Genomic DNA, 24,378 nt, shown 5'->3' with positions numbered 1-24,378 from the left:
TCAAGTAATCCACCCGCCTCAGCCTCCCAAAGTGCTGGGATTACAGGCATGAGCCCCTGTGTCCGACCTCACACAAAACCTTGTATGTGAATATTCATAGCGCCATTACAACAGCCAAAAAGTGGAAGCAATTCAGAGGTTAATAAACTGATGAATGGACAAAGAAAATGTAGTATGGCCACATGAGTGGAGTATCACTCATCCACAAAAAGGAGCAAAGTACTGATACGTGCTTTAATACAGGCGAGCCTTGAAAACATGCCAAGTGAAAGAAGACAGACACGAAGGCCACAAAGTGTATGACTCTGTTTATCCATAGGGAAATCTATAGATACAGAGTAGCAAATAACAGAAAGGAAATTCCTGGTTGTCAGAGGCTGGCAGGTAGCGGGAATGGGGAGTGACTGCTAATGCGTATAGTGTTTCATTTTGGAATAATGGAAATAGTGGTGATGGCTGTACAACCTAGTGAACATACTAAAAGCCCCTGAATTGTATGCTTTAAAAGAATGAATCAGTGATATGTGAATTGTATGTATCAATTAAAAACACCTCCCATGTACTTATCCATTGGTATAGGATTTTTTCATACTTGCATCATCTCTCCTTTTTACTACTTTTTTCTGATATTTTATTTTATTTTTTTATTTTTTATTTTTTTTTTTTTGAGACAGAATCTCGCTCTGTCGCCCAGGCTGGAGTGCAGTGGCCGGATCTCAGCTCACTGCAAGCTCCGCCTCCCGGGTTTACGCCATTCTCCTGCCTCAGCCTCCCGAGTAGCTGGGACTACAGGCGCCCGCCACCTTGCCCGGCTAGTTTTTGTTTTGTATTTTTTAGTAGAGACAGGGTTTCACCGTGTTCGCCAGGATGGTCTCGATCTCCTGACCTCGTGATCCACCCGTCTCAGCCTCCCAAAGTGCTGGGATTACAGGCTTGAGCCACCGCGCCCAACCTTTTTCTGATATTTTAAAATTTCTGTTGCCATTTGTGCATATTTCAGTATGCATCTCCTGAAGGGTGGATATTTTCTTATATAACCACAGTGCTATTAACACAGCTAACGAACTTAGTGCTTCTTTTTTTATCATCTGATAGAGTTGTTCGTATTGATTTGTGTGAATGGGGATCTGAGAGAGGTTTTGTTATGCTGCGCACCTTTGTTGCGTCTCATGTGTCAGTGCCTTGTTGAAATACTCTAGATCAGTCACAGTGCAGTTTGTCCCACTGTTTGGGTTTGTCCCTTTGGTTAGTCATAAGGTGCCATTTCTCTTATTTCTCTCTGCACATCTCCTTCAAAGCAAACGTTAGCTGTAAAGTCTTGATTAGATACATACTCAAATTCTTTGGTACAGTTTTTTTTATGAATCTCCACCCTAACATTTAAAAACATTCAACCAACCTATGATGGACTCATATACATCATTTAAAAGTGCTTCTATTCTATTTCAAGAGAAAAATATTTCTTGTTATTTTTCGGTATCGTTGGGTATTTAGCTGATAAAATAACTTGGTCTCTCAGTTTGTTTTTGTTTTCTTATACAGACTCACCTATTGATTTTCATTTACAGTCATGGATGAATGATAAGGAACCCAAGGTAACTTTTTATGTATTTGTTATCGTTTTCCGGAGTATTATAGGGGAGTGAAAGTTCATATTTCACATATATAAGTGTTAATATGAGTTAGACGTCATCTACTTTTTTCTAGTAGAACTCTAACTTACCCAGCTTCAGTAAAAATGGGAGTTTCTCTCAAGTAATGAGAAGGTTCAGGGGTAGTGCTGGTGCCTGGGACTGTATTCTTGGGCTTGGTGATGTCGGAGCTGAGTCCATCTGTTTGCTCTGCTTCACTCTGTACTGGCTTCATCTAGAATGTAGTCCATGAGGGCAAGCATTTCTTTGGGGGGGTGTGTGTGTGTGTGTGTGTGTGTGTGTTTCATTATATCCTGAGTGCCTGAGTGTCTCGAATGGTTCTTGGCCCTTAGTTGTCACTTAATAATTTGTCAAATGATAAGCAATCTGTCTCATTTGTTGGCAACACAAGCCTATACTCTTAACACTTGTGATCAGAAAAGAGGAAAAAGACAGATCTAACGAGCTCACTTGGCTCGTATGTCCTCCCCTCTGCATATCGCTGTGCCAAGGGGTGGGTTGGGATGAGCCTGGATCTAGTGTCCAATTCTGTGCGTGTGCTTGTGTACGAGTGTGTATACGTGCACAGATAGAGGAATGCAAGTGACAGCCCTACTGGACCACGTGAAGTATAAAGGATGGTCTCTTCAGAAGAGAGATGCTGAGAAGATAAACAGTTTATGCCCAACATTACCACCAAACCTGAATTTCAGGCATGCAGTCATGAATTTATGAGACTTGCTTACAAAATATAAACTAAACACTGTTAAAACTGATAAAAAAGAGGTACACTTTTTGTTTTACTTTTGTAAGAGTTGTAAAGTTTATAGAATGATTGCAAAAGGGTCTAAAGTAAAAGTTATTTCCCTGTGCCAGTGATTGGCAAACCATAGTTTATGGCTTGCGTCGAGTCTGCTGGCTGTTTTTGTGAAGTTTTATTGGAATATGGTTGTGCCTGTTTGTGTATGTTTTGTTTATGGCTGTTATTTGTGCTACAATAGCAGAGTTGAGAAGTTGTGACAGAGATTGTACAGCTCATAAAGCCTGAAGTATTTATTATCTGGCCCTTACACAAAATGTTTGTTGGCCCTGCCCTATGTGCTCACCCTGTATGTGACCCCTAGTAAGTTTCAAGTGTGAGAGATGCTTTTTAGAGGAAGTGCAGGTGTAGTGAAGTTGAAATTAATGTTTGAAATTAATAATATAAGGGACAGTAAAACTGGAAAGCAACAGAAGTATAGAAACATGAGATGCTTGATTAAAAAGAGGAAGAAATGAGAATAGGGGAAAATAAATGTGTTAGAAAGCAGACTGAAGGGAGCTGCTACCACATGTAGGTCTCGTCTCACCTGTGGAGCTGTGCCACTTTATCAGAATGGAGACATTTTCCAGGGACCAAGCCTGGCAGAGTACACGGCATTCTCAGTAGCCAACGTGACCAAAAAGACAGGGACGTTTTACATATTGTTCTTTCCCATATAGGTTTTTTCCCCAATTTTTATATTATAAAAACTTTCGAAGCACAGAGCTTACATTGCACAGCTGTTAACATTTGCCATATTCTAAGTGATCATCTATTTTAAATAACAGTTGATTATAGTAGTCTTTGATGCCCCTGGTGCTTAAATATTTGTGAGAATAGCTCAGCACTGTCCTCTCTAAATGTAAAACTGGATTAAGATTCCATGTTTTTGTCTTAAAAATTGGTGTGCATTTTGCAATATAATTCCTATGCTGGTGTTATTTACATATATATGTAGTATATATGACATATAATCACGTTATATTACATATAATTACATTTTCATTCTGGGCCTTGAGTATGCTTATTAAATGGCTGTGTGCCCTTTAGGGTTACATGTTCCCTGGTTGTGGAGCAGAGAAATTGATTATTCCAATGTAATGGTGCAGAGAGTTCCTTAGATACAGGCTGCTGGGTCTAGCTTTGTTATCTTCACTTTCTTGGAAACCTTGTGTTGCTGAAGTTCAGTTATGTATTTGTGTACTTACTATATTACAAGCCTCTCTGAGCATGTGCACAGTTTGAGAGAAGCCTTAAATTTTAAGGATGCTCTGTTGGGTAGGTCAGGTGAGGGAGGTAGCATGGGGGAAAGGAAAGTTACTAATACATGTACAATTGCTAGCCCTTTATTGCCTAAGCTGTGATTTACAGATAGTGAACACATTGGAAGTTGAGAACGTACTTGGTCCTTTTTGTAGCCTTGTACTGTGCTCTTCAGAGCCTTGAATGTGCTTCTCTTAGTTACCATTTTGTTTCTTACAGATTGTTGTGCTCGATGCTGGAAAACATTTTGAAGACAAGACTCTAAACAGTGACCTAAGCCACACTAGCTTATTAGAAAATGAGAAACTTGTGTTACCGACAAGCTTGGAAGATTCCTCTGGTACTGCGAGTACCCTGTGTTTCCCTGCTCTTCACCACTCCACTTTCTTCTGCTTTGTTGCAGTAGTTATGATGCCAACTGTTTGGGTTTTTTGTCCTTACCTTTTCTTCCTACCTGCCGGCACTCAAATGGCCACTTCTATTAAGTGATGGAATTCAAGAATTTATTTCTATATATCTATCCTGATATGATTATACTCATCCTCAGTTTAACATTGTTAGGGTATAAAGTAGTCACCTGGAGGTGCCATTTGGTATATAGCACTGTGTTTAGAAATTGGGGGAACCATGAAATTTTTTTTTTTTTTGAGATGGAGTGTCGCTCTGTCACCCGGGCTGGAGTACAGTGGTGTGATCTTGGCTCACCACAACCTCTGCCTCCCGGGTTCAAGTGATTCTTCTGCCTCAACCTCCTGAGTAGTTGGGATTACAGGTGCCCACCACCATGTCTGGATAATTTTTGTATTTTTAGTAGAGACAGGATTTCACCATGTTGGCCAGGCTGGTCTGGAACTCTTGACTTAAAGTGATCTGCCTGCGTTGGCCTCCCAAAGTGCTGGAATTATAGGTGTGAGCCACCGCGCCCAGTCAGAACCATGAAATATTTGGCCTCTGCTCTCAGACACCTTAGGTGCAGAGAAGAGATGCAGAGCCAATTGTCAGATTGGGTTGCATAAACCCAACAGGCTCCAAGTGTGCCTGGGAATTATAGGGGGTGAGAAATTAACTCTGATTGAGGCAGGTACTGAAGCTTTCTAGAAAAAGGATGGAGCTTGTGCCAGGCCTTAGATATGGGAGAAGGAGGACATGTCAGGCAGCAGGAACAGCATCAGCAAAGGCCCTGCTGTAAGCACGCGGGTTGTGTTTTGGGGAACAGCCAGGGGTTTTGTGTGGCAAGTTTACAGCACCTGTAGGAGGCCACATTGGTAAATAAGCCCAGAAAAGTGTGAAATGGGGCCACATTATGCATGGCTTTGAAAGCCAGGCTGACGAACTGAGTCAGCATCACGTCCATGGAGAGCAGGTTTTGCCACCAAAGGAGTTTTCAGATGTTTTTGGATTTTGGAATAGTGGATGAATAATTACTGACCTGAATGTATCCACTCTTTGAGTGCTTTAGTATGCTAGATTCTTGTAGACAGAATTGCTGAGACGTAGGTGATGAGTGTTGTTGAGACTCTTAATGATTGCAAAATTGACCTCTAAAATGACATTGCCAACTTAGAAGACCAGGACTGATGGAGAGTTCATGTTTTATTTGGTGCTTGCTGAGCTGGGTGTTACAGCATTGAAAACCCCTGCAGTGGCCTTTCGCCTTCCCTCCCTCCTCCCTCTTTCCTCCCTTTTTTCCTTTTACTTCTCCTGTGATAGGCTCATCTATACTTTTTTGATAGAGGTAACCATTTGCCACACCATTTTCTGAAAAGTCTCTCTTCTCATTGATTTGTGATGCCACATTTATTGTATCCTAACTTTTGATAACATGCCAGGGTCTGTTTCTGTCCTGTCTTCTCAAAGAGGTTAAATATTTATCTTGTATTAAAATGTTCATAATGATTTATAATTGACTAAAGTTACAATAGTTTTCTCATGTCAAAAAAACCCACCAAAATCTTAGTCCATTGACTCATTTATGTCTTATCAGCCTTTTTAATTACAAATTATTGCTTAGTCACCACTTTAAGCATATTCTATTTTTTCTCGATTTTATCAATAGATGATGATATTGATGATGAAATGTTTTATGATGATCATTTGGAGGCTTATTTTGAACAACTGGCAATTCCAGGAATGATATATGAAGACCTAGAAGGACCAGGACCTCCAGAAAAAGGTTTTAAGTTACCCACAAATGATCTTAGTCAGGTGTGTTCCAGTCTTTTTGATTTTTCAGAAATTTGACATTAGAAAATTACTATTGGTCTCCTTGGATGTTCACATGAAATGTAAGCCTTTGGTTTTCTTTGGACTCTCTGTTTCCCAGGTATGAATTGATGAGATATGCCTACCCTTTCTTCCTTCTTGGTACCTTTCCCTCACTTTCAGAAAATTAAAGGAGTAACACAGTGGACAGCTACACCATCTTCCTCCAGTTAACCAGTTGCTAAAGTTTGCCACTTTTGTGTTTTCTTTCTCTCTCCATAAATACTTTCTTCTCTGAATCATTTGAAAGTAAGTCGCAGAGAGTATGACATTTCACTGGAATACTTCAGCATTTATCTTTTGTAGATAAGGACATTTTCCTGCATAACCACAATTCTGTTACCTACCTTTGATATAATAATTTAAATTACTGTACAGTCCATATTCACATTTACCCAGTTGTTCCCAGAATGTCCTTTATTCTTACAATTTTTTGTCTACAATTTAATCAAAGATTAACCTTGGCTTTGGTTGTCCTGTCTCTTTATTCTCTTTTAATTTGGAGTAGTTCTTTCATGACGTGATCTATTTTGTAAAATCTAGGCCCTTTGTTTTGTAGAGTGAACCATAATCTAGTCAGGAGGGAAAAATAACCATAATCTGTTTTCCCTCCCGACTAGATTAGATTAAACATTTTGGCAAGAATACAGATTAAACAGTTTCTCATGAGCGGATTCATGGTAAACGAGGCGGTGCTGTGCACATCCCATTGCCCCACATGAGCGGATTCACGGTAAACGAGGCGGTGCTGTGCACATCCCATTGCCCCACACCAGGAGACGCTTCTCTCTCCCACAATGGGCGATAACTGTTTTTGATAATTTTGGCTAAGCTGATGTCAGCTGTATGTCTCCTTGTGAAGGCAGCTTTTCCTGTTTGTTATTAATAAGTCATCTGTGGGATGAGATATCAGCCCTTTGATCATCTTATTCCCCGACAACCCTTCACTAGCTGGCTTCAGTGTCCTTGCTGACTCGTAGAAATACTGATTGCTCTCGTGGTGACAATGGCAATTTTTCTAATTCCTTCTACGTTTATTTTCTGGCATCCTTCAGTAAAGCCACATTTTCTCCCTCAAAATATTTCATTTTAATTTAAAAGATTAATACAGCTAAGATATTTTTTCAACAGGCAAATGAAAATGGTAGCTTAAACTGCAAGTTTCAATCAGAAAATAACAGCTCTCTGATTTCCCTTGACTCACACTCTTCTGAAACAACTCACAAAGGGTCTGAGGAAAACCAAGTTTTTTGTCTACCTGGGACTAGTAAGTATAGAAATATGATTCTTTTGTTCTTAAGTTCTAGTTTTGAATTTACCTTTTTTTTTTTAACTTTTTTTTTTTTAATTATACTTTAAGTTCAAGGGTACATGTGTATAACGTGCAGGTTTGTTACATATGTATACATGTGCCATGTTGGTGTGCTGCACCCATCAACTCGTCATTTACATTAGGTATATCTCCTAATGCTATCCCCCACCCAAGACAGGCCCCGGTGTTTGATGTTCCCCTTCCTGTGTCCAAGTGTTCTCATTGTTCAGTTCCCATCTATGAGTGAGAACATGTGGTGTTTGGTTTTTTGTCCCTGCGATAGTTTGCTGAGAATGATGGTTTCCAGCTTCATCCATGTTTCTACAAAGTACATGAACTCATCCTTTTTTATGGCTGCATAGTTTTCCATGGTGTATATGTGCCACGTTTTCTTAATCCAGTCTATCATTGGTGGACATTTGGGTTGGTTCCAAGTCTTTGCTATTGTGAATAGTGCCACAGTAAACATACGTGTGTATGTGTCTTTATAGCAGCATGATTTATAATCCTTTGGGTATATACCCGGTAATGGGATCACTGGGTCAAATGGTATTTCTGGTTCTAGATCCTTGAGGAGTTGCCACACTGTCTTCCACAATGGTTGAACCAGTTTACAGTCCCACCAACAGTGTAAAAGTGTTCCTGTTTCTTCACATCCTCCAGCACCTGTTGTTTCCTGACTTTTTAATGATCGCCATTCTAACTGGTGTGAGATGGTATCTCATTGTGGTTTTGATATGCATTTCTCTAATGGCCCGTGATGATGAGCATTTTTTCATGTGTCTGTTGGCTGCATAAATGGCTTCTTTTGAGACGTGTCTGTTCATATCCTTCACACACTTTTTGATGGGGTTGTTTTTTTCTTGTAAATTTGTTTGAGTTCTTTGTAGATTCTGGATATTAGTCCTTTGTCAGATGAGTAGATTGCAAAATTTTTTTCCCATTCTGTAGGTTTTCTGTTCACTCTGATGGTAGTTTCTTTTGCTGCGCAGAAGCTCTTTAGTTTAATTAGATCCCATTTGTGAATTTTGACTTTTGTTGCCATTGCTTTTGGTGTTTTAGACATGAAGTCCTTGCCCATGCCTATGTCCTGATTGGTATTGCCTAGGTTTTTTTCTAGGGTTTTTATGATTTTTGGTCTAATATTTAAGTCTTTATTCCATCTTGAATTAATTTTTGTGTAAGGTGTAAGGAAGGGATCCAGTTTCAGCTTTCTATATATGGCTAGCTAGTTTTCCTAGCACCATTTATTAAATAGGGAATCCTTTTTTCAGGGATCTTTTGTCAGGTTTGTCAAAGATCAGATGGCTGTAGATGTGTGGTGTTATTTCTGAGGACTCTGCTCTGTTCCATTGGTCTATATCTCTGTTTTGGTACCAGTACCGTGCTGTTTTAGTTACTGTAGCCTTGTAGTATAGTTTGAAGTCAGGTAGCATGATGCCTCCAACTTTGTTCTTTTGGCTTAGGATTGTCTTGCCAATGCGGGCTCTTTTTTGGTTCCATATGAACTTTAAAGTAGTTTTTCCATTCTGTGAAGAAAGTCATTGGTAGCTTGATGGGGATGGCATTGAATCTATAAATTACCTTGGGCAGTATGGCCATTTTCACGATATTGATTCTTCCTATCCATGAGATGGAATGTTCTTCCATTTGTTTGTCCTCTTTTATTTTGTGGAGAAGTGCTTATATAGTTTTCTTCTTGAAGAGGTCCCATATCCCTGTGCTGGATTCCCAGGTATTTTATTCTCTTGGCTACCTGGTAATGGAGCTCACCGGCACGGCTGTCTTGTTTGTTATTGGTGCTAGGAATGCTTGTGATTTTGCACATTGATTTTGTATCCTGAGATTCTATGAAGCTGCTTATCAGCTTAAGGAGATTCTGGGCTGAGACAATGGGGTTTTCTAAACATACAATCATGTCACCTAAAAACAGGGACAATTTGACTTCCTCTTCCAATTGAATACCCTTTATTTCTCCTGCCTGGATTGCCCTGGGCCAGAACTTCCAACACTATGCTGAATAGGAGCGTGAGAACTTGCCCGTGCTAGTTTTCAAAGCGGGAATGCCTCCTGCTTTTGCCCTCCATTCAGCACGTATATTTGGGCTGTGGGTCAAATAGCTCTTACTGTTTTGAGATAATTCCACCACACCGACCATTGAGAGCTTGCCATGAAGGGCTTAAGGAATTCCTTTTTTGTCAGCGCCTTTTCTGTATCTATTGAGATAATCATGTGGTTTTTGTCTTTGGTTCTGTTTATATGCTGGATTACATTTCTTGATTTGCGTATGTTGAACTGGCCTTGCATCTCAGGGATGAAGTCCACTTGATCATGGTGGATAAGCTTTTTGATGTGCCGCTGGATTCAGTTTGCCAGTATTTTATTGAGGATTTTTGCATTGATGTTCATCAGGGATATTGATCTAAAATTCTCTTTTTTTGCTGTCTCTCTGCCAGGCTTTGGTATCAGGATGATGTTGGGCTCATAAAGTGAGTTAGGGAGAATTCCCTGTTTTTCTATGGATTGGAATAGTTTCAGAAGGAATGGTACCAGTTCTTCCTTATACCTCTGGTAGAATTCAACTGTGAATCCTTCTGGTCCTGGACTGTTTTTGGTTGGTAGGCTATTAATTATTGCCTCAATTTTAGAGCCTGTTATTGGTCTATTCAGGGATTCAACTTCTTCCTGGTTTAGTCTTGGGAGAGTGTATGTGTCCAGGAATTTATCCATTTCTTCTAGATTTTCTAGTTTATTTGTGTAGAGGTGTTTATAGTGTTCTCTGATGGTAGTTTGTATCTCTGTGGGTTCGATGGTGATATCCCCTTTATCATTTTTTATTGCATCTATTTGATTATTCTCTCTTTTCTTCCTTATTAGTCTTGCCAGCAGTGTATCAATTTTGTTGATCTTTTCAAAAAACCAGCTCCTGGATTCATTGATTTTTTTTGAAGGGTTTTTTGCGTCTCTATCTCCTTCAGTTCTGCTCTGAACTTAGTTATTTCTTGCCTTCTGCTAGCTTTTGAATGTGTTTGCTCTTGCTTTTCTAGTTCTTTTAATTGTGATATTAGGGTGTCATTTTTAGATCTTTCCTGCTTTCTCTTGTGGGCATTTAGTGCTATAAATTTCCCTCTACACACTGCTTTAAATGTGTTCCCAGAGATTCTGCTATGTTGTGTCCTTGGTCTCATTGGTTTCAAAGAACATCTTTATTTCTGCCTTCATTTCGTCATGTACCCAGTAGTCATTCAGGAGCAGGTTGTTCAGTTTCCATGTAGTTGAGCGGTTTTGAGTGAGTTTCTTATTCCCGAGTTCTAGTTTGATTACATTGTGGTCTGAGAGACAGTTTGTTATAATTTCTGTTCTTTTACATTTGCTGAGGAGTGCTTTACTTCTGACTGTGTGGTCAATTTTGGAATAAGTGCGATGTGGTGCTGAGAAGAATGTATATTCTGTTGATTTGGGGTGGAGAGTTCTGTAGATGTCTATTGGGTCTGCTTGTTGCAGAGCTGAGTTCAGGTCCTGGATATCCTTGTTAACCTTCTGTCTCGTTGATCTGTCTAATGTTGACAATGGGGTTTTAAAGTCTCCCATTAGTATCGTGTGGGAGTCTAAGTCTCTTCGTAGGTCTCTAAGGACTTGCTTTATGAATCTGGGTGCTCCTATATTGGGTGCATATATATTTAGGATACTTAGCTCTTCTTGTTGAATTGATCCCTTTACCATTACGTAATGGCCTTCTTTGTCTCTTTTGATCTTTGTTGGTTTAAAGTCTATTTTATCAGAGACTAGGATTGCAACCCCTGCCTTTTTTTGTTTTCCATTTGCTTGGTAGATCTTCCTCCATCCCTTTATTTTGAGCCTGTTTGTGTCTCTGCATGCGAGATGGGTCTCTGGAATACAGCCAACTGGTGGGTCTTGACTCTATCCAAGTTGCCAGTCTGTGTCTTGTAATTGGAGCATTTAGCCCATTTACATTTAAGGTTAATATTGTTATGTGTGTATTTGATCCTGTCATTTTGATGTTAGCTGGTTATTTTGCTCATTAGTTGATGCAGTTTCTTCCTAGCATCGATGGTCTTTACAATTTGGCATGTTTTTGCGTTGACTAGTACTGGTTGTTCCTCTCTATGTTTAGTGCTTCCTTCAGGAGCTCTTGTAGGGCAGGCCTGGCGGTGACAGAATGTCAGCATTTGCTTGTCTGAAAAGGGTTTTATTTCACATTCACTTATGAAGCTTAGTTTGGCTGGATATGAGATTCTGGGTTGAAAATTCTTTTCTTTAAGAACGTTGAATATTGGCCCCCACTCTCTTCTGGCTTGTAGAGTTTCTACTGGGAGATCCACTGTTAGTCTGATGGGCCTCCCTTTGTGGGTAACCCAACCTTTCTCTCTGGCTGCCCTTAACATTTTTTCCTTCATTCCAACCTTGGTGAATCTGACAATTATGTGTCTTGGAGTTGCTCTTCTCAAGGAGTATCTTTTTGGCGTTCTCTATATTTCCTGAATTTGAATGTTGGCCTGCCTTGCTAGGTTGGGGAAGTTCTCCTGGATAATATCCTGTAGAGTGTTTTCCAACTTGGTTCCATTCTTCCCATCACTTTCAGGTACACCAGTCAGTCGTAGATTTGGTCTTTTCACATAGTCCCATATTTCTTGGAGACTTTGTTTGTTTCTTTTCACTCTTTTTTCTCTAAACTTCTCTTCTTGCTCATTTCATTCATTTGTTCTTCACTCACCAATACTCTTTCTTCCACTTGATCGAATCGGCTACTGAAGCTTGTGCGTGTGTCACGTAGTTCTCGTGCCATGGTTTTCAGCTCCGTAAGGTCATTTAAGGACTTCTCTACACTTGTTATTCTAGTTAGCCATTCGTCTAATCTTTTTTCAAGGTTTTTCGCTTCTTTGCGATGGGTTTGAACTTCCTCCTTTAGCTTGGAGAATTTTGATCGTCTGAAGCCTTCTTGTCTCAACTCGTCAAAGTCATTCTCCATCTAGCATTGTTCCATTGCTGGCAAGGAGCTGCGTTCCTTTGGAGGGGGGAAAGGCGCTCTGATTTTTAGAATTTACAGCTTTTCTGCTCTGTTTTTTCCCCATCTTTGTGGTTTTATCTACCTCTGGTCTTTGATGATGGTGACATACAGATGGGGTTTTGGTGTGGATGTCCTTTCTGTTTGTTAGTTTTCCTTCTGACAGTCAGGACCCTCAGCTGCAGGTCTGTTGGAGTTTTCTGGAGGTCCACTCCAGACCCTGTTTGCCGGGTATCCGCAGCGAAGGCTGCAGAACCGTGAATATTGCTGAACAGCAAATGTTGCTGGAAGCTTCTCTGGAAGCTTCGTCTCAGAGGGAGACCCGTCCCTGTGAGGTGTCAGTCTGCCCCTACTCAGGGGGTGCCTCCCAGTTAGGCTGCTTGGGGGTCAGGGACCCACTTGAGGAGGCAGTCTGTCTGTTCTCAGTTCTCAAACTCCGTGCTGGGAGAACCACTACTCTCTTCAAAGCTGTCAGACAGGAACATTTAAGTCTGCAGAGGTTTCTGCTACCTTTTGTTCGGCTGTGTCCTCTTCCCAGAGGTAGAGTCTACAGAGACAGGCAGGTCTCCTTGAGCTGCAGTGGGCTCCACCCAGTTTGAGCTTCCCAGCCACTTTGTTTACCTACTCAAGCCTCAGCAATGGCGGGCCGCCCCTCCCTGAGCCTCAGTGCCGCCTTGCAGTTCGATCTCAGACTGCTGTGCTAGCAATGAGCAAGGCTCGGTGGGCGTGGGACCCTCTGAGCCAGGCGTGGGATATAATCACCTGGTGTGCCATTTGCTAAGACCCTTGGAAAAGCGCAGTATTAGGGTGGGAGTGACCTGATTTTCTAGGTGCCGTCTGTCACAGCTTCCCTTGTCTCAGAAAGGGAATTCCCTGACCCCTTGAGCTTCCCGGGTGAGGCGATGCCTCGCCCTGCTTCAGCTCACACTTGGTGGGCTGTACCCACTGTCCTGCACCCACTGTCTGACAAGCTCCAGTGAGATGAACCTGGTACCTCAGTTGGAAATGCAGAAATCACCTGTCTTCTGCATTGCTCATGCTGGGAGCTGTAGACTGGAGCTGTTCCTATTCAGCCATCTGGAAAAAAAAAAAAAAAAAAAATTTCTCTGGTATGATTTAGCATATATTAATTCTTCTAGTCCCTCAGGTCTTTAGACAGTCTAAAACTTTTCAAAAGAGCTTTTAATAATAGCTAAGTAAATTAGTGTTACTAGAAATACTGTAGTATATATTTCTTGGATTGAATATTACAAATAATTATATTCTATCCAGACATCAATAATTAAATATGAATTCTTTCTGTATGGTAGCAGTTTATCATGTTTATTATTGCCTCTTACTGTTGTTTATTTTCTTTCTATGAAAATGGCTAAATTTGTCATAGGAGTGCTAAGTATTAGGTTTACATAAAATAATTTGACTAGCAAGAAACAGTTATTATGTTAGATTACTCAGATTTGATGTGGCTCCGTTAACATTTTTCTTTATTTTTTCACGTAATTCTGTAGGTGCTGGAGGTAGTAGAAGGCACACAGGTGGTCTGTTACCATTTTCCTCTGGTACTTGGGGAATTGAGAAAGAAATAGAAAATGTGAAGGGTATCTTTCCAGATCTCAGCAGCGTAAGTTATGCATTTTTCTTAGATTTCCTATGAAAAAAGGAACAAGGTATCTTTTGTGTTTATATGATATGTTTTTTTTTTAAAGTAACAGTTACTGTTGACTTCTGAAAAATACAGAAAAAGTAAAAAACTCACTACTGATAATGTTTCAATATGTTTGTAAGTATCTTTCATACAATTATACATTTTCTTGCATTTAAGTATTTAATGACTTGCATTTAGATTAGTCATTTGGAAAGTTCTTTAGCCCAGTGTCCAGTCATTAAATGAAAAAGCAAACGGATCTTTTACCTTGCTCAAACATACTTGTTTTTCATTGTTTCAGTTTTTTCTGTTTCTTAATAGTACCCCGTTTCTCCTGTGCCTGAAGCTTGGTAGTTATTTTGGACTCATACCTATTCATTATGCCCCTTTTTTAGTAATGTTATTACAGTTTTATAAACTGATTTGAATTTTGCATGTGGGTTAATATTTTCTGACTTAGACCCACTTGTCCAGTATTGATTAAAATAATGCTTGGTTTTTTGCTTTATTCTGTGCATCTCTGTTTTGTATGTTAAATATATTTTTAATTTAAATTTTAACTTGTAAAATACATATAACATAAAATTTACTATCTTAATCTTTTTTTTTTTTCTCTTTTTGAGACAGAGTGTCACTCTGTCGCCCAGGCTGGAGTGCAATGGTGCGATCTTAGCTCACTGCAACCTCTGCCTCCCAGGTTCAAGCAATTCTGTCTCAGCCTCCCGAGTAGCTGGGATTACAAGCGCACATCACCACCTGGTTAATTTTTGTATTTTTAGTAGAGATGGAGTTTCACCATGTTGGTCAGGCTGGTCTCAAACTCCTGGCCTCAAGTGATCTGCCTGCCTTGGCTTCCCAAAGTGCTGGGATTACAGGAGTGAGCCACCGCGCCTGGCCACTATCTTAATCATTTTTAAGTGTACAGTTCAATAATGTTAAGTACATTTACATTGTGCAGCCAATCTTCAGGACTCTTCATCTTGTAAAACTAAAACTCTGCCCATTAAACAACAAACCTCAATTCCCTCCTGCCTTCCAACTCATGGCAACTACCATTCTACTTTCTGTCTCTATGAATTTGCCCACTCTGGGTAAGCTCATATAAGTGGAATCATACAATATTTGGCCTTCTGTGTCTGTCTTATTTTATTAAGCATGAGGTTTTCAAGGTCTGTTCATGTCATAGCATATATCAACATTTCATTCTTTCTTATGGCTGAATAATATTCTATTATATATACCACATTTTATTTATTCCCTCATCCTTCAGTGGACACTTGGGTGTTTCTGTCTTTTGGCTTGTGAGTGTAATGCTGCTGTGAACATGAGCGTACAAATACCTGTTCGAGTCCTAGCTTTCAGTTTGTTTGGGTGTATATGTAGGAGTGAAATTGCTGGGTCGTATGGTAATTCTGTGTTTAACGTTTTGAGGAGTTGCCATAGTGTTTTTCATAGCAGCTGCACCAGTTTACATCCACCAGCAACACACTAGGATTCCAGTTTTTCCACATCCTATTTAACACTCTTTACTTTTTTCCCTTTTTAAATTACAGTTATCCTAATGAGTATGAAGTAGTATCTCGTTGTGGTTTTGATTTGCATTGTCCTGAAGACTAGTGATACTGAACATCTTTTCATGTATGTCTTCCTTGGGGAAATGTTCGTTTAAGGCCTTTGCCCACTTTTTAATTGAGTTTTTTTGTTGTTGAATTGTAGAGTTCTTTATGTCATCTGGATATTAATTCCTTACCAAATGTCTGAATTGTAAATTTTTCTCTCATTCTGTAGATTGTCTTTTACTTTCTTGATATTGTCCTTTAATGTGCAAAAATTTTAAATTATGATGTAGTGTGATCTATTTTTATATTACTAGCTGTGCTTTTGTTTTTATGTCTGTGAAATTGTTGTCAAATTCAGTGTCATGAAGATTTTCCTGTTTTCTTCCAAGAGTTTTATAGAGTTAGCTCTTACATTTAGATTGTTGATCTGTGACTTTGTGAGAGAAAAAGAAAAAAGGGAAAAGGAGAAAACGATTGTTGAATTTTTTTATTTTTTATTTTTTATTTTTTTTTGGAGACAGAGTCTCTCTCTGTCGCTCAGGCTGGAGTGCAATGGCGCGATCTGGGTTCACTGCAAGCTCCACCTCCTGGGTTCATGCTGTTCTCCTGCCTCAGCCTCCCGAGTAGCTGAGACTACAGGCGCCCGCCACTACACCCGGCTAATTTTTTTGTATTTTTAGTAGAGACGAGGTTTCACCATGTTAGCCAGGATGGTCTCCATCTCCTGACCTCATGATCCACCCGTCTCGGCCTCCCAAAGTGCTAGGATTACAGGCGTGAGCCACCACGCCCGGCCTGTTGATTTGTTTTGAGTTTATTTTTATATGTGATGTTAGATAAGGGTCTCACTAACATCATTCTTTTGCATTTGGATATTAAATTTTCTCAACACTATTTATTAAAAAGGCTGTTCTTTCTTCATTGAATGGTTTTGGCACTTTTATCAGAAATCAATTTATCATGTATATGAGGGTTTATTTCTGGCTTCTCTGTTCTAGCCCATTGGTCTATTTGTCTGTCTTTTTGACAGTGCCACACTGCTTTAATCACTGTGTTTGTAGGACGTTAGGAAGTGTCAGTCCTTCAACTTAATTCTTCTCTTTCAAGATTTTTTTGTCTGAGGCCCTTGGCAATTCCATATGAATTTGAGGATCAGCTTTTCCATTTCTTTAGAAAAGGCTGTTGAAATTTTGAGAGGGATTTTGTTGAATCTACAGGTCACTTTGGGTAGAATTGATACCTTTGCAATGTTAAGTCTTCATATTCATGAAGACACAGGATGTCTGTCCATTCTTTTAGGTCTTTTGGTCTTCTTTATTTCAACAGTGTTTTGTAGTTTTCAGTATGTCTTTCACTTCCTTGATTAGATTTATTCCCAAGTACTTTAGTCTTTTAGATGCTGTTGTGAATGGAATTGCTTTCTTAATTTACAGTTTGGATTGTTTATTGCTGGTGTTTAGAAACATCGGATTTTTTGTGCTGATCTTGTACCTTTCTAGATTTTTCTCCAGTGTTATCTTCTAGGAGTTTTATAGCTTTGCGTTTTACATTTAGGTCTGTGATCCATTTTCAGTTAGTTTTTGTGAAAGGTATAATGTCTTTGTTGAGATTCATTTTTTTGCATGTAAATATCCAATTGTTCCAGCACCATTTGTGAAAAGACTATCTTTGCTTCATCGTGTTGCCATTGTTCCTTTGTCAAAGATTAGTTTGACTATATGTATGTGGGTCAGTTTTCCGAATCTCTGTTCTGCTGATCTATTTGTCTGTTCTTTCACCAGTAATCACTGTTTTGGTGACTACTGCTTTTTTAAGTAATGAAATTGGACAGTGTCTTCTCTCTTTATTCTTATTTTTCAAGATTGAGTTGGTTGTTCTGGGTCTTTTGTCTCTTTGTGTAAACTTTATTTTTTTTTAAATTTATTATTATTTTTTTGTTTGAGACAGAGTCCCTCTCTGTCACCCAGGCTGGAGTGCAGTGGCACGATTTTGGCTCACTGCAACCTCTACCTCCCGGGTTCAAGCGATTCTCTCTCCTCAGCCTCCAAGGTAGCTGGAATTACAAGTGTACACCATCGTGCCCAGCTAATTTTTGTATTTTTAATAGAGATGAGGTTTCACCATGTTGGCCAGACTGGTCTGAAACGTCTAATTTCAAATGATCCACCTGCCTCTGCCTCCCAAAGTCCTGGGACTGCAGGCGTGAGCCACCATGCCCAGCCTGTATAATCTTTAAAATCAGTTTGTCAGTATCTAAATTAAGAACTTGGCTGGGATTTTGACTGGTATTAAATTGAATGTATAGGTGAAGTTGGGAAGAACTGACGTTTTGACAGTGTTGAGTCTTCCTATCCATGAACATTGAATATCTCTCTATTTATTTGATTTTCTTTTATTTCTTTCTCAGAGTTTTGTAGTTTTCTCGCATGTAGATGTTATATATATTTTGTTAGATTTATACCTAACTTATTTCATATATGGGGGTGTTAATGTAGATAGTATTGTTTTAAATTTCAAATTCTACTAGTTCGTTGCTAGTGTATAGGAAAGCAGTTAACATTTATGTAATAAATATGTATGTTGTCATCTTTTATTAGTTCCAGGAATTTTTTTGTCAGTTCTTTTGGATTTTCTGCATAGGTGATCATGTCATTCACAAACAAAAGACAGTTTTTATTTCCTCCCGATCTGTATACATTTTATTTCCTTTTCGTGTCTTAATTGCATTAGCTAGGACTCATAGTATGACGTTGAAAAACAGTGGTGGGAGGAGACGTCCTTGCCTGATTCCTGGTCTTAGTGGAAAGGCTTCTGGCTTCTTACTATTAAGTATGATGTTAGCTCAGGTGTTTTTTAAGGTTTTTTTAACTTGTATTTTATTTTTATCAAGTTGAGAATGTTTCTCTCTAGTTTACTGGGAATTTTTATCATGAATGGCTGTTGGATTTTTGTCAGTTTTTTTTTTTTTTTTTTTATGCTTCTATTTGTTAAATTGATTTTTTTTTTTTTTTGTAGTCTGTTGATGTGATAGATTACATTAATTGATTTTTGATTTTTTTTTTTTTTTTTTGAGACGGAGTCTCGCTCTGTCGCCCAGGCTGGAGTGCAGTGGCACGATCTCGGCTCACTGCAAGTTCCGCCTCCCGGGTTCACGTCACTTTCCTGCCTCAGCCTCCCGAGTAGCTGGGACTACAGGTGCCCGCCACCTCACCCGGCTAATTTTTTGTGTGTGTTTTAGTAGAGACGGGGTTTCACCGTGTTAGCCAGGATGGTGTCGATCTCCTGACCTCGTGATCCGCCCGTCTCGGCCTCCCAAAGTGCTGGGATTACAGGCATGAGCCACCGCGCCTGGCTGATTTTTGATTGTTGAACTAGGCTTGCATACCTGGGATCTCCTTGGTTATGATGTATAATTCTTTTTATATATTATTTGATTTCCTAATGTTTTGTTGAGGAGTTTTGAATTTGTGTTTATGGGAGAAATTGGTCACTCGTTTTATTTTTTTGTGATGTCTTTAGTTTGGGTATTAGGATGATGCTGACTTCATAGAATCAGTTAATAAGTATTCCCTCCGCTATTTTCTGAAAAAGGTTGTAGAGAATTAGTATAATGTTTTCCTTAAATGTTTGGTGGAATTCACTGTTGAACCTATCTGGGCATGGTGTATTCTATTTTGGGAGGGTATTCATTATTGCCTTTATTTCTTTAACAGATAGGGGCCTACTCAAATTATGTTTCTATTGTGTGGGTTTTTTTCTGATAAGAAGAATGTGTATTCTGCTGTTTTTGCATGAAGTATTCCATAGACGTCCATTATATCTAGTTGATTGTTAGTGTGTTCAACTGTGTTCTTACTGAATTTCTTCTCGCTGGATCTGTTTCTGATAGAGGAGTGTTGAGGTCGTCAGTTATGATAGTTGTTTATCTATTTCTCTTTGTAGTTCTGTTGGTTTTTACTACCTGTATGTTGGTACCCTCTTGTAGGTGTATACACGTTAAGGATGGTTATGTCTTCCTAGAAAATTGATTCCTCTATATCATTATGTAGTACCCTGCCTCATCTCTGATAACTTTTCCTACTTTGAAGTCTGCTCTGTCTGAAAGCAATATAGCTATTCCTGCTTTCTTTTGATTAGTGTTTTAATGCCATATCTTTCTCCATCCATTTACTTTTAATCTACATATTGGTTTCTTGTAGACATATATACTTAGGTCTTGTGTTTTGATTCTCCTCTGAGAATCTCTTCCAGTTGGTATGTTTGTTTGTTTATTTATTTATTTTTTTAAGGTGGAGTCTTGCTTTGTCGCCAGGCTGGAGTGCAGTAGCGTGATCTCGGCTCACTGCAACCTCCAACTCCCTGGTTCAAGTGTTTCTCTTGCCTCAGCCTCCCGAGTAGCTAGAATTACAGGCATGCACCACCACGCCCAGCTAATTTTTGTATCTTTAGTAGAGATGGGGATTTCACCATGTTGGCCAGGATGGTCTCGATCTCCTGACCTCGTGATCCACCCTCCTTGGCCTTGCAAAGTGCTGGGATTACAGGCATGAGCCACCGTGCCCGGCCTGTTTATTTTTATTTGTTTATTTTTTTGAGACTGAGTCTCACTCTGTTGCCCAGGCTCTAGTACAGTGGTGCGATCTCAGCTCTCTGCAACCTCCACCTCCTGAGTTCAAGCAGTTCTCCTGCCTCAGCCTCCCGAGTAGCTGGGATTACAAGTGTGTGCCGCCCCACCCGGCTATTTTTTTTGTATTTTTAGTAGAGATGGGGTTTCATCACGTTGGCCAGGATGGTCTCGAACTCCTGACCTCAAGTTATCCACCCGCCTTGACCTCCCAAAATGCCAGGATTACAGGGGTGACCCACTGCGCCCAGCCAGTTGGTGTATTTAGACCATTGACTTTGAAAGTGATTAACTGATGTAATTGGATTAATCTCTACCATGTTGTTCTTGTTTTTTTTTTTATCCTATTTTTTTCTTCCAGTCGTATTCTCTTGGTGGTTTTATTTTAAGAATATTATTATTATTATTATTTCTATTTTGAGACAGGGTCTCTATGTTGCTCAGACTGGAGTGCAGTGGCAGAATCATAGCTCACTACAGCCTCGAACTGCCAGGCTCATGCGATCCTCCTGCCTCAGCCTTCTGAGTAGTTGGGACAACAGGCACATGTCACTACACCTGGCTAACTTTTAAATTTTTTGTAGAGCTAGGGTCTTACTATGTTGCCCAGTCTGGTCTTGAGCTCCTGGCCTCAAGGGATTCTCCCACCTTGGCCTCCTAAAGTATTGGGATTACAGGGGCCAGCCACTGTGCCTGGCCTCTTTGTGGTCTTAATTCAGCATTTTATATGATTGCATTTTCTCTTCATTAGCGTATCAGATATAATTCTTTTTCGTCCCACTGTTTTTAGTGGTTGCTCTAGAGTTTGCAATATATATTTACAATTAATCCATATTCACTTTCAGATAACATTATACTGCTTAACAGGTAGTTTGAGTATTGATAATAACAAAATATTCCTAATTCCTCCCTCCCATTCCTTGTATCATTGCTATCATTCGTTTCACTTACATATAAGTATATATAAGCATATATGTGTGTCTATATATAGACACACACCCTCACATATATATGCTTATACATACACGTAACCATACATAATTGAATACGTTGTTGCCATTATTTTTCTGAACAATGTGTTATTAGACCAATTAAAAATTAGAAAAATAAAATTTTTGTTTTACCTTTACTTATTCTGTCTTTGATGCTCTTCCTTTCTTTGTAGATTCAAGATTCTGACCTGTGTATTTTTCTTCTCTCAAAATAACTTTTTAAAAAATTTCTTGCAAGGCAGGTCTACTGGCAATAAATACCTTCCATTTTTGCTTGTCTGAGAAAGTATTTCCCTTTCGTGTTTGAAGGATAATTTCTCAGGGTACAGAATTAGAGATTGTTGGTTTCTTTCTTTCAACTCTTTAAAGTAGTTCACTTCACTGCCTTCTTGCTTGGTGGTTTCTGAGGAGACGCCAAATGTCACTCTTTGTTTCTCTGTGAGTAAGGCAATTGTTTTCCTCTCTGGTTTTTCTTCAGGATTTTTTTCTTTATCTTTGATTTTCTGTAGTTTGAAAGTGATATGCTTAGGTGAAGTATTGGTTTTGGCTTTTATCTATTTTTTTCCAAGTACAGCCCCATTGCGGCAGGCCTTTATCTTATTTGGTGTTCTGTGAGCTTCCCGGATTTCTGGCTTGTCGTCTGAATTAATTTGGAGAAATTCTCATTCATTAGTGTTGCAGATATTCTGTTGCTTTCTGTTTGTCTTCTCTTTTCGATGTCTCTGTTATGCAGATGTTACACATTCTGTAGTTGTCCTGCAGTTTTTTGAGATCGTTTTTTCATTCTTTGTTGTCTTTGCATTCAGTTTTAGAAGTCCATCAGCATATCCTGGAGCTCAGAGTCTCTTTCCTGTGCTGTGTCCAGTCTACTAATGAGCCCAGCGTAGACATTCCTCACGTGTTACAGTTTTTGATCTCTGGCGTTTCTTTCTGATTCTTTCTCATAAGTTCCATTTCTCTGTTTACATTGCCACTCTGTTCTTGCATGGTGTCTGCTGTATCCATTAGAGCTCTTAGCATATTCATCATAATTGTTTTTGATTTCTGGCCTGAGTATGCCAACATCCCTGCCATATCTGGTTCTGTTGGTTCTGATGCTTGCCTTGTCTCTTCAAACTGTGTTTTTTTGCCGTTTAGTGTGCCTTTTAATTTTTTCTTGTTAGCTGGACGTGATGTACCAAGTAAAAGAACTGCTGTAAATAGGCCTTTCATTATGTTGTGGTAAGATGTTGGGGAGGGAAAGTATTCCGTAATTCTGTGGTTCGGTCTCAGTCTTTCAGTGAGCCTGTGCCTTTAGACTGTGCACTCCACAAGTGTTTCTCAGGTTTTTCCTCCCGTTAGGATGGATAGCGAGGCTAGAGGGAGCTGGAGTTGGGTATTTCCCTTTCCCCAGTCTACCTAGGCGCTGATGAAACCCCAGCAGGGTTAGGTTTTCTTGAGGGCGGATCTAAGAACAAAGTGCCCTGTTGTATTTCAAAATGACCCCTTTCTCCTCCCCGTACTGGAAGCCCAAGGGGATTTTTCTCCGTTATTTGCTGTGAGAACTTGGTCGTGCTGGAGGTAAAACTCACAAAAGCATGGGACCCACCTGTGACTGGATCCCCTGGAGTTTTTAACTCAGACTTTTCCACACTGAGCCCGTGGCAGCTCCTCAGTCACATGTTAGGTGTTCCTTTTCCCGTGGCAGTTCCTCAGTCACACGTTAGGTGTTCCGTCTCTGCTGCTTGCTCTGGAGGTTTCAGCTTGGGAGTGTATCCCCAGTAGATCAGGATTCTCTGTGTTTGCCTGTCTCTCCCGTTTTAGAGGCAGCAGTTTATCCCGTTACCTTCTCTTACGGATCTACGAAGAGTTGTTGATTTGTCAGTTAGTTCATCGTTTTACTTGTGGTCAGGATGGAGTGGCGACTTCCAAGCCCTTTACACGCAGAACTGGAAGCTAGAAGTTGTAACTGCCTTCTTTATTCAAGATTAAGTTGCTGGGCCGGGCGCGGTGGCTCAAGCCTGTAATCCCAGCACTTTGGGAGGCCGAGGCGGGTGGATCACGAGGTCAGGAGATCGAGACTATCCTGGCTAACATGGTGAAACCCCGTCTCTACTAAAAATACAAAAAACTAGCCGGGCGTGGTGGCGGGCGCCTGTAGTCTCAGCTACTTGGGAGGCTGAGGCGGGAGAATGGCGTGAACCCGGGAGGCGGAGCTTGCAGTGAGCCGAGATCAGGCCACTGCACTCCAGCCTGGGAGACACAGCGAGACTCTGTCTCAAAAAAAAAAAAAAAAAAAAAAAAAAAGATTAAGTTGCTTTACGGATGAGACAGCCAGTTTTCCACATTATGTTTCTTTTTAATCTTTGGAAGTGTTGTATATGAAAAGCAGTTATCTTGCTTTAAGTGGCATTTGTCATTTTTTTTTCCTATTGGGGTATTTGTATTTTAACTTAATTTTATAAGGTTTTTATGTTATGGAAATATATTGATCTTTATATATGTTTTAGGCTTTAATGTGTGTATGAGCTTCCTAGGTTGCCAGAGCAAATTACCACAGGCATGCCTAAAACAACAGAAATTTATTTCCTCACAGTTACGGAGGCCAAAAGTCTGAAGTCAGGGTGTTAGCAGGATGGTTCTCCCTCCTAAGTCTCTTAGAGGAGAATCCTTCCTGGTTCTCCCAGCTTCTGCTGCTCCTGGTGTTCCGTGGCTTGTAGCAGCAGCACCACTCACGTCTCTCTCTGTGTGTTCATGCGGCCTTGTCCTCTGTGTCTGTGTCTGAAATTTTCTTCTCTTGTCTCTGATGCAAACATTGGTCATTGTGACCAATCCAGTATGGTCTTGTCTCAAGATCTTTAAGTTAATTACATCTGTAAAGACTTTGTTTTAGAATAATATCGCAATTTATAGTTACCAGGCTTAAGGCTTGGATATATCTTTTTGAGGGGACACAATTCAGGACATTAGAGTGTTATACTTAGAAGATGTCATTCAACTGAAGAATAAAAGACAATCCATCTGTATTTTTTCCTAGTATTTTTATATCTAAGTCTTTAAGTCATCTGAAATCTCTTTTGATGTTTGTTTATTTATTTTATTTATTTATTTTTTGAGACGAAGTCTTGCTCTTGTCCCCCAGGCTGGAGTGCAGTGGCGGAATCTTGGCTCTCTGCAACCTCCGCCTCCCGTGTTCAAGTGACTCTCTTGCCTCAGCCTCCAGAGTAGCTGGGATTACAGGCGCACGCCACCACGCCTGGCTAATTTTCGTATTTTTAGTAGA

The 24,378-nt window shown here is 39.9% G+C and overlaps 1 protein-coding gene across 10 annotated transcripts in view; it reads left to right on the top strand.

The window, feature by feature from the left end:
* The window catches only part of CEP192 (centrosomal protein 192), a 140,114-nt gene that overhangs the window by 18,071 nt on the left and 97,665 nt on the right, over positions 1-24,378 (top strand). For 9 of the 10 annotated variants that reach the window (XM_009192319.4, XM_009192322.4, XM_021929910.2 and 6 more), the window contains exons 6-10: positions 1,543-1,595; positions 3,916-4,036; positions 5,753-5,901; positions 7,090-7,225; positions 13,805-13,917. In XM_009192319.4, the coding sequence (XP_009190583.2) occupies positions 1,543-1,595; positions 3,916-4,036; positions 5,753-5,901; positions 7,090-7,225; positions 13,805-13,917 (572 nt within the window). The remainder of the gene's footprint in view (positions 1-1,542; positions 1,596-3,915; positions 4,037-5,752; positions 5,902-7,089; positions 7,226-13,804; positions 13,918-24,378) is intronic. The other variant, XM_009192321.4, reaches the window with a different exon arrangement.

Source organism: Papio anubis, chromosome 19 (genome assembly GCF_008728515.1).
Source record: "Papio anubis isolate 15944 chromosome 19, Panubis1.0, whole genome shotgun sequence".
NCBI lineage: Eukaryota > Metazoa > Chordata > Mammalia > Primates > Cercopithecidae > Papio > Papio anubis.
The sequence above is the reverse complement of the archived record's forward strand: the minus strand, read 5'-3'. Positions and strand labels throughout refer to the sequence as shown.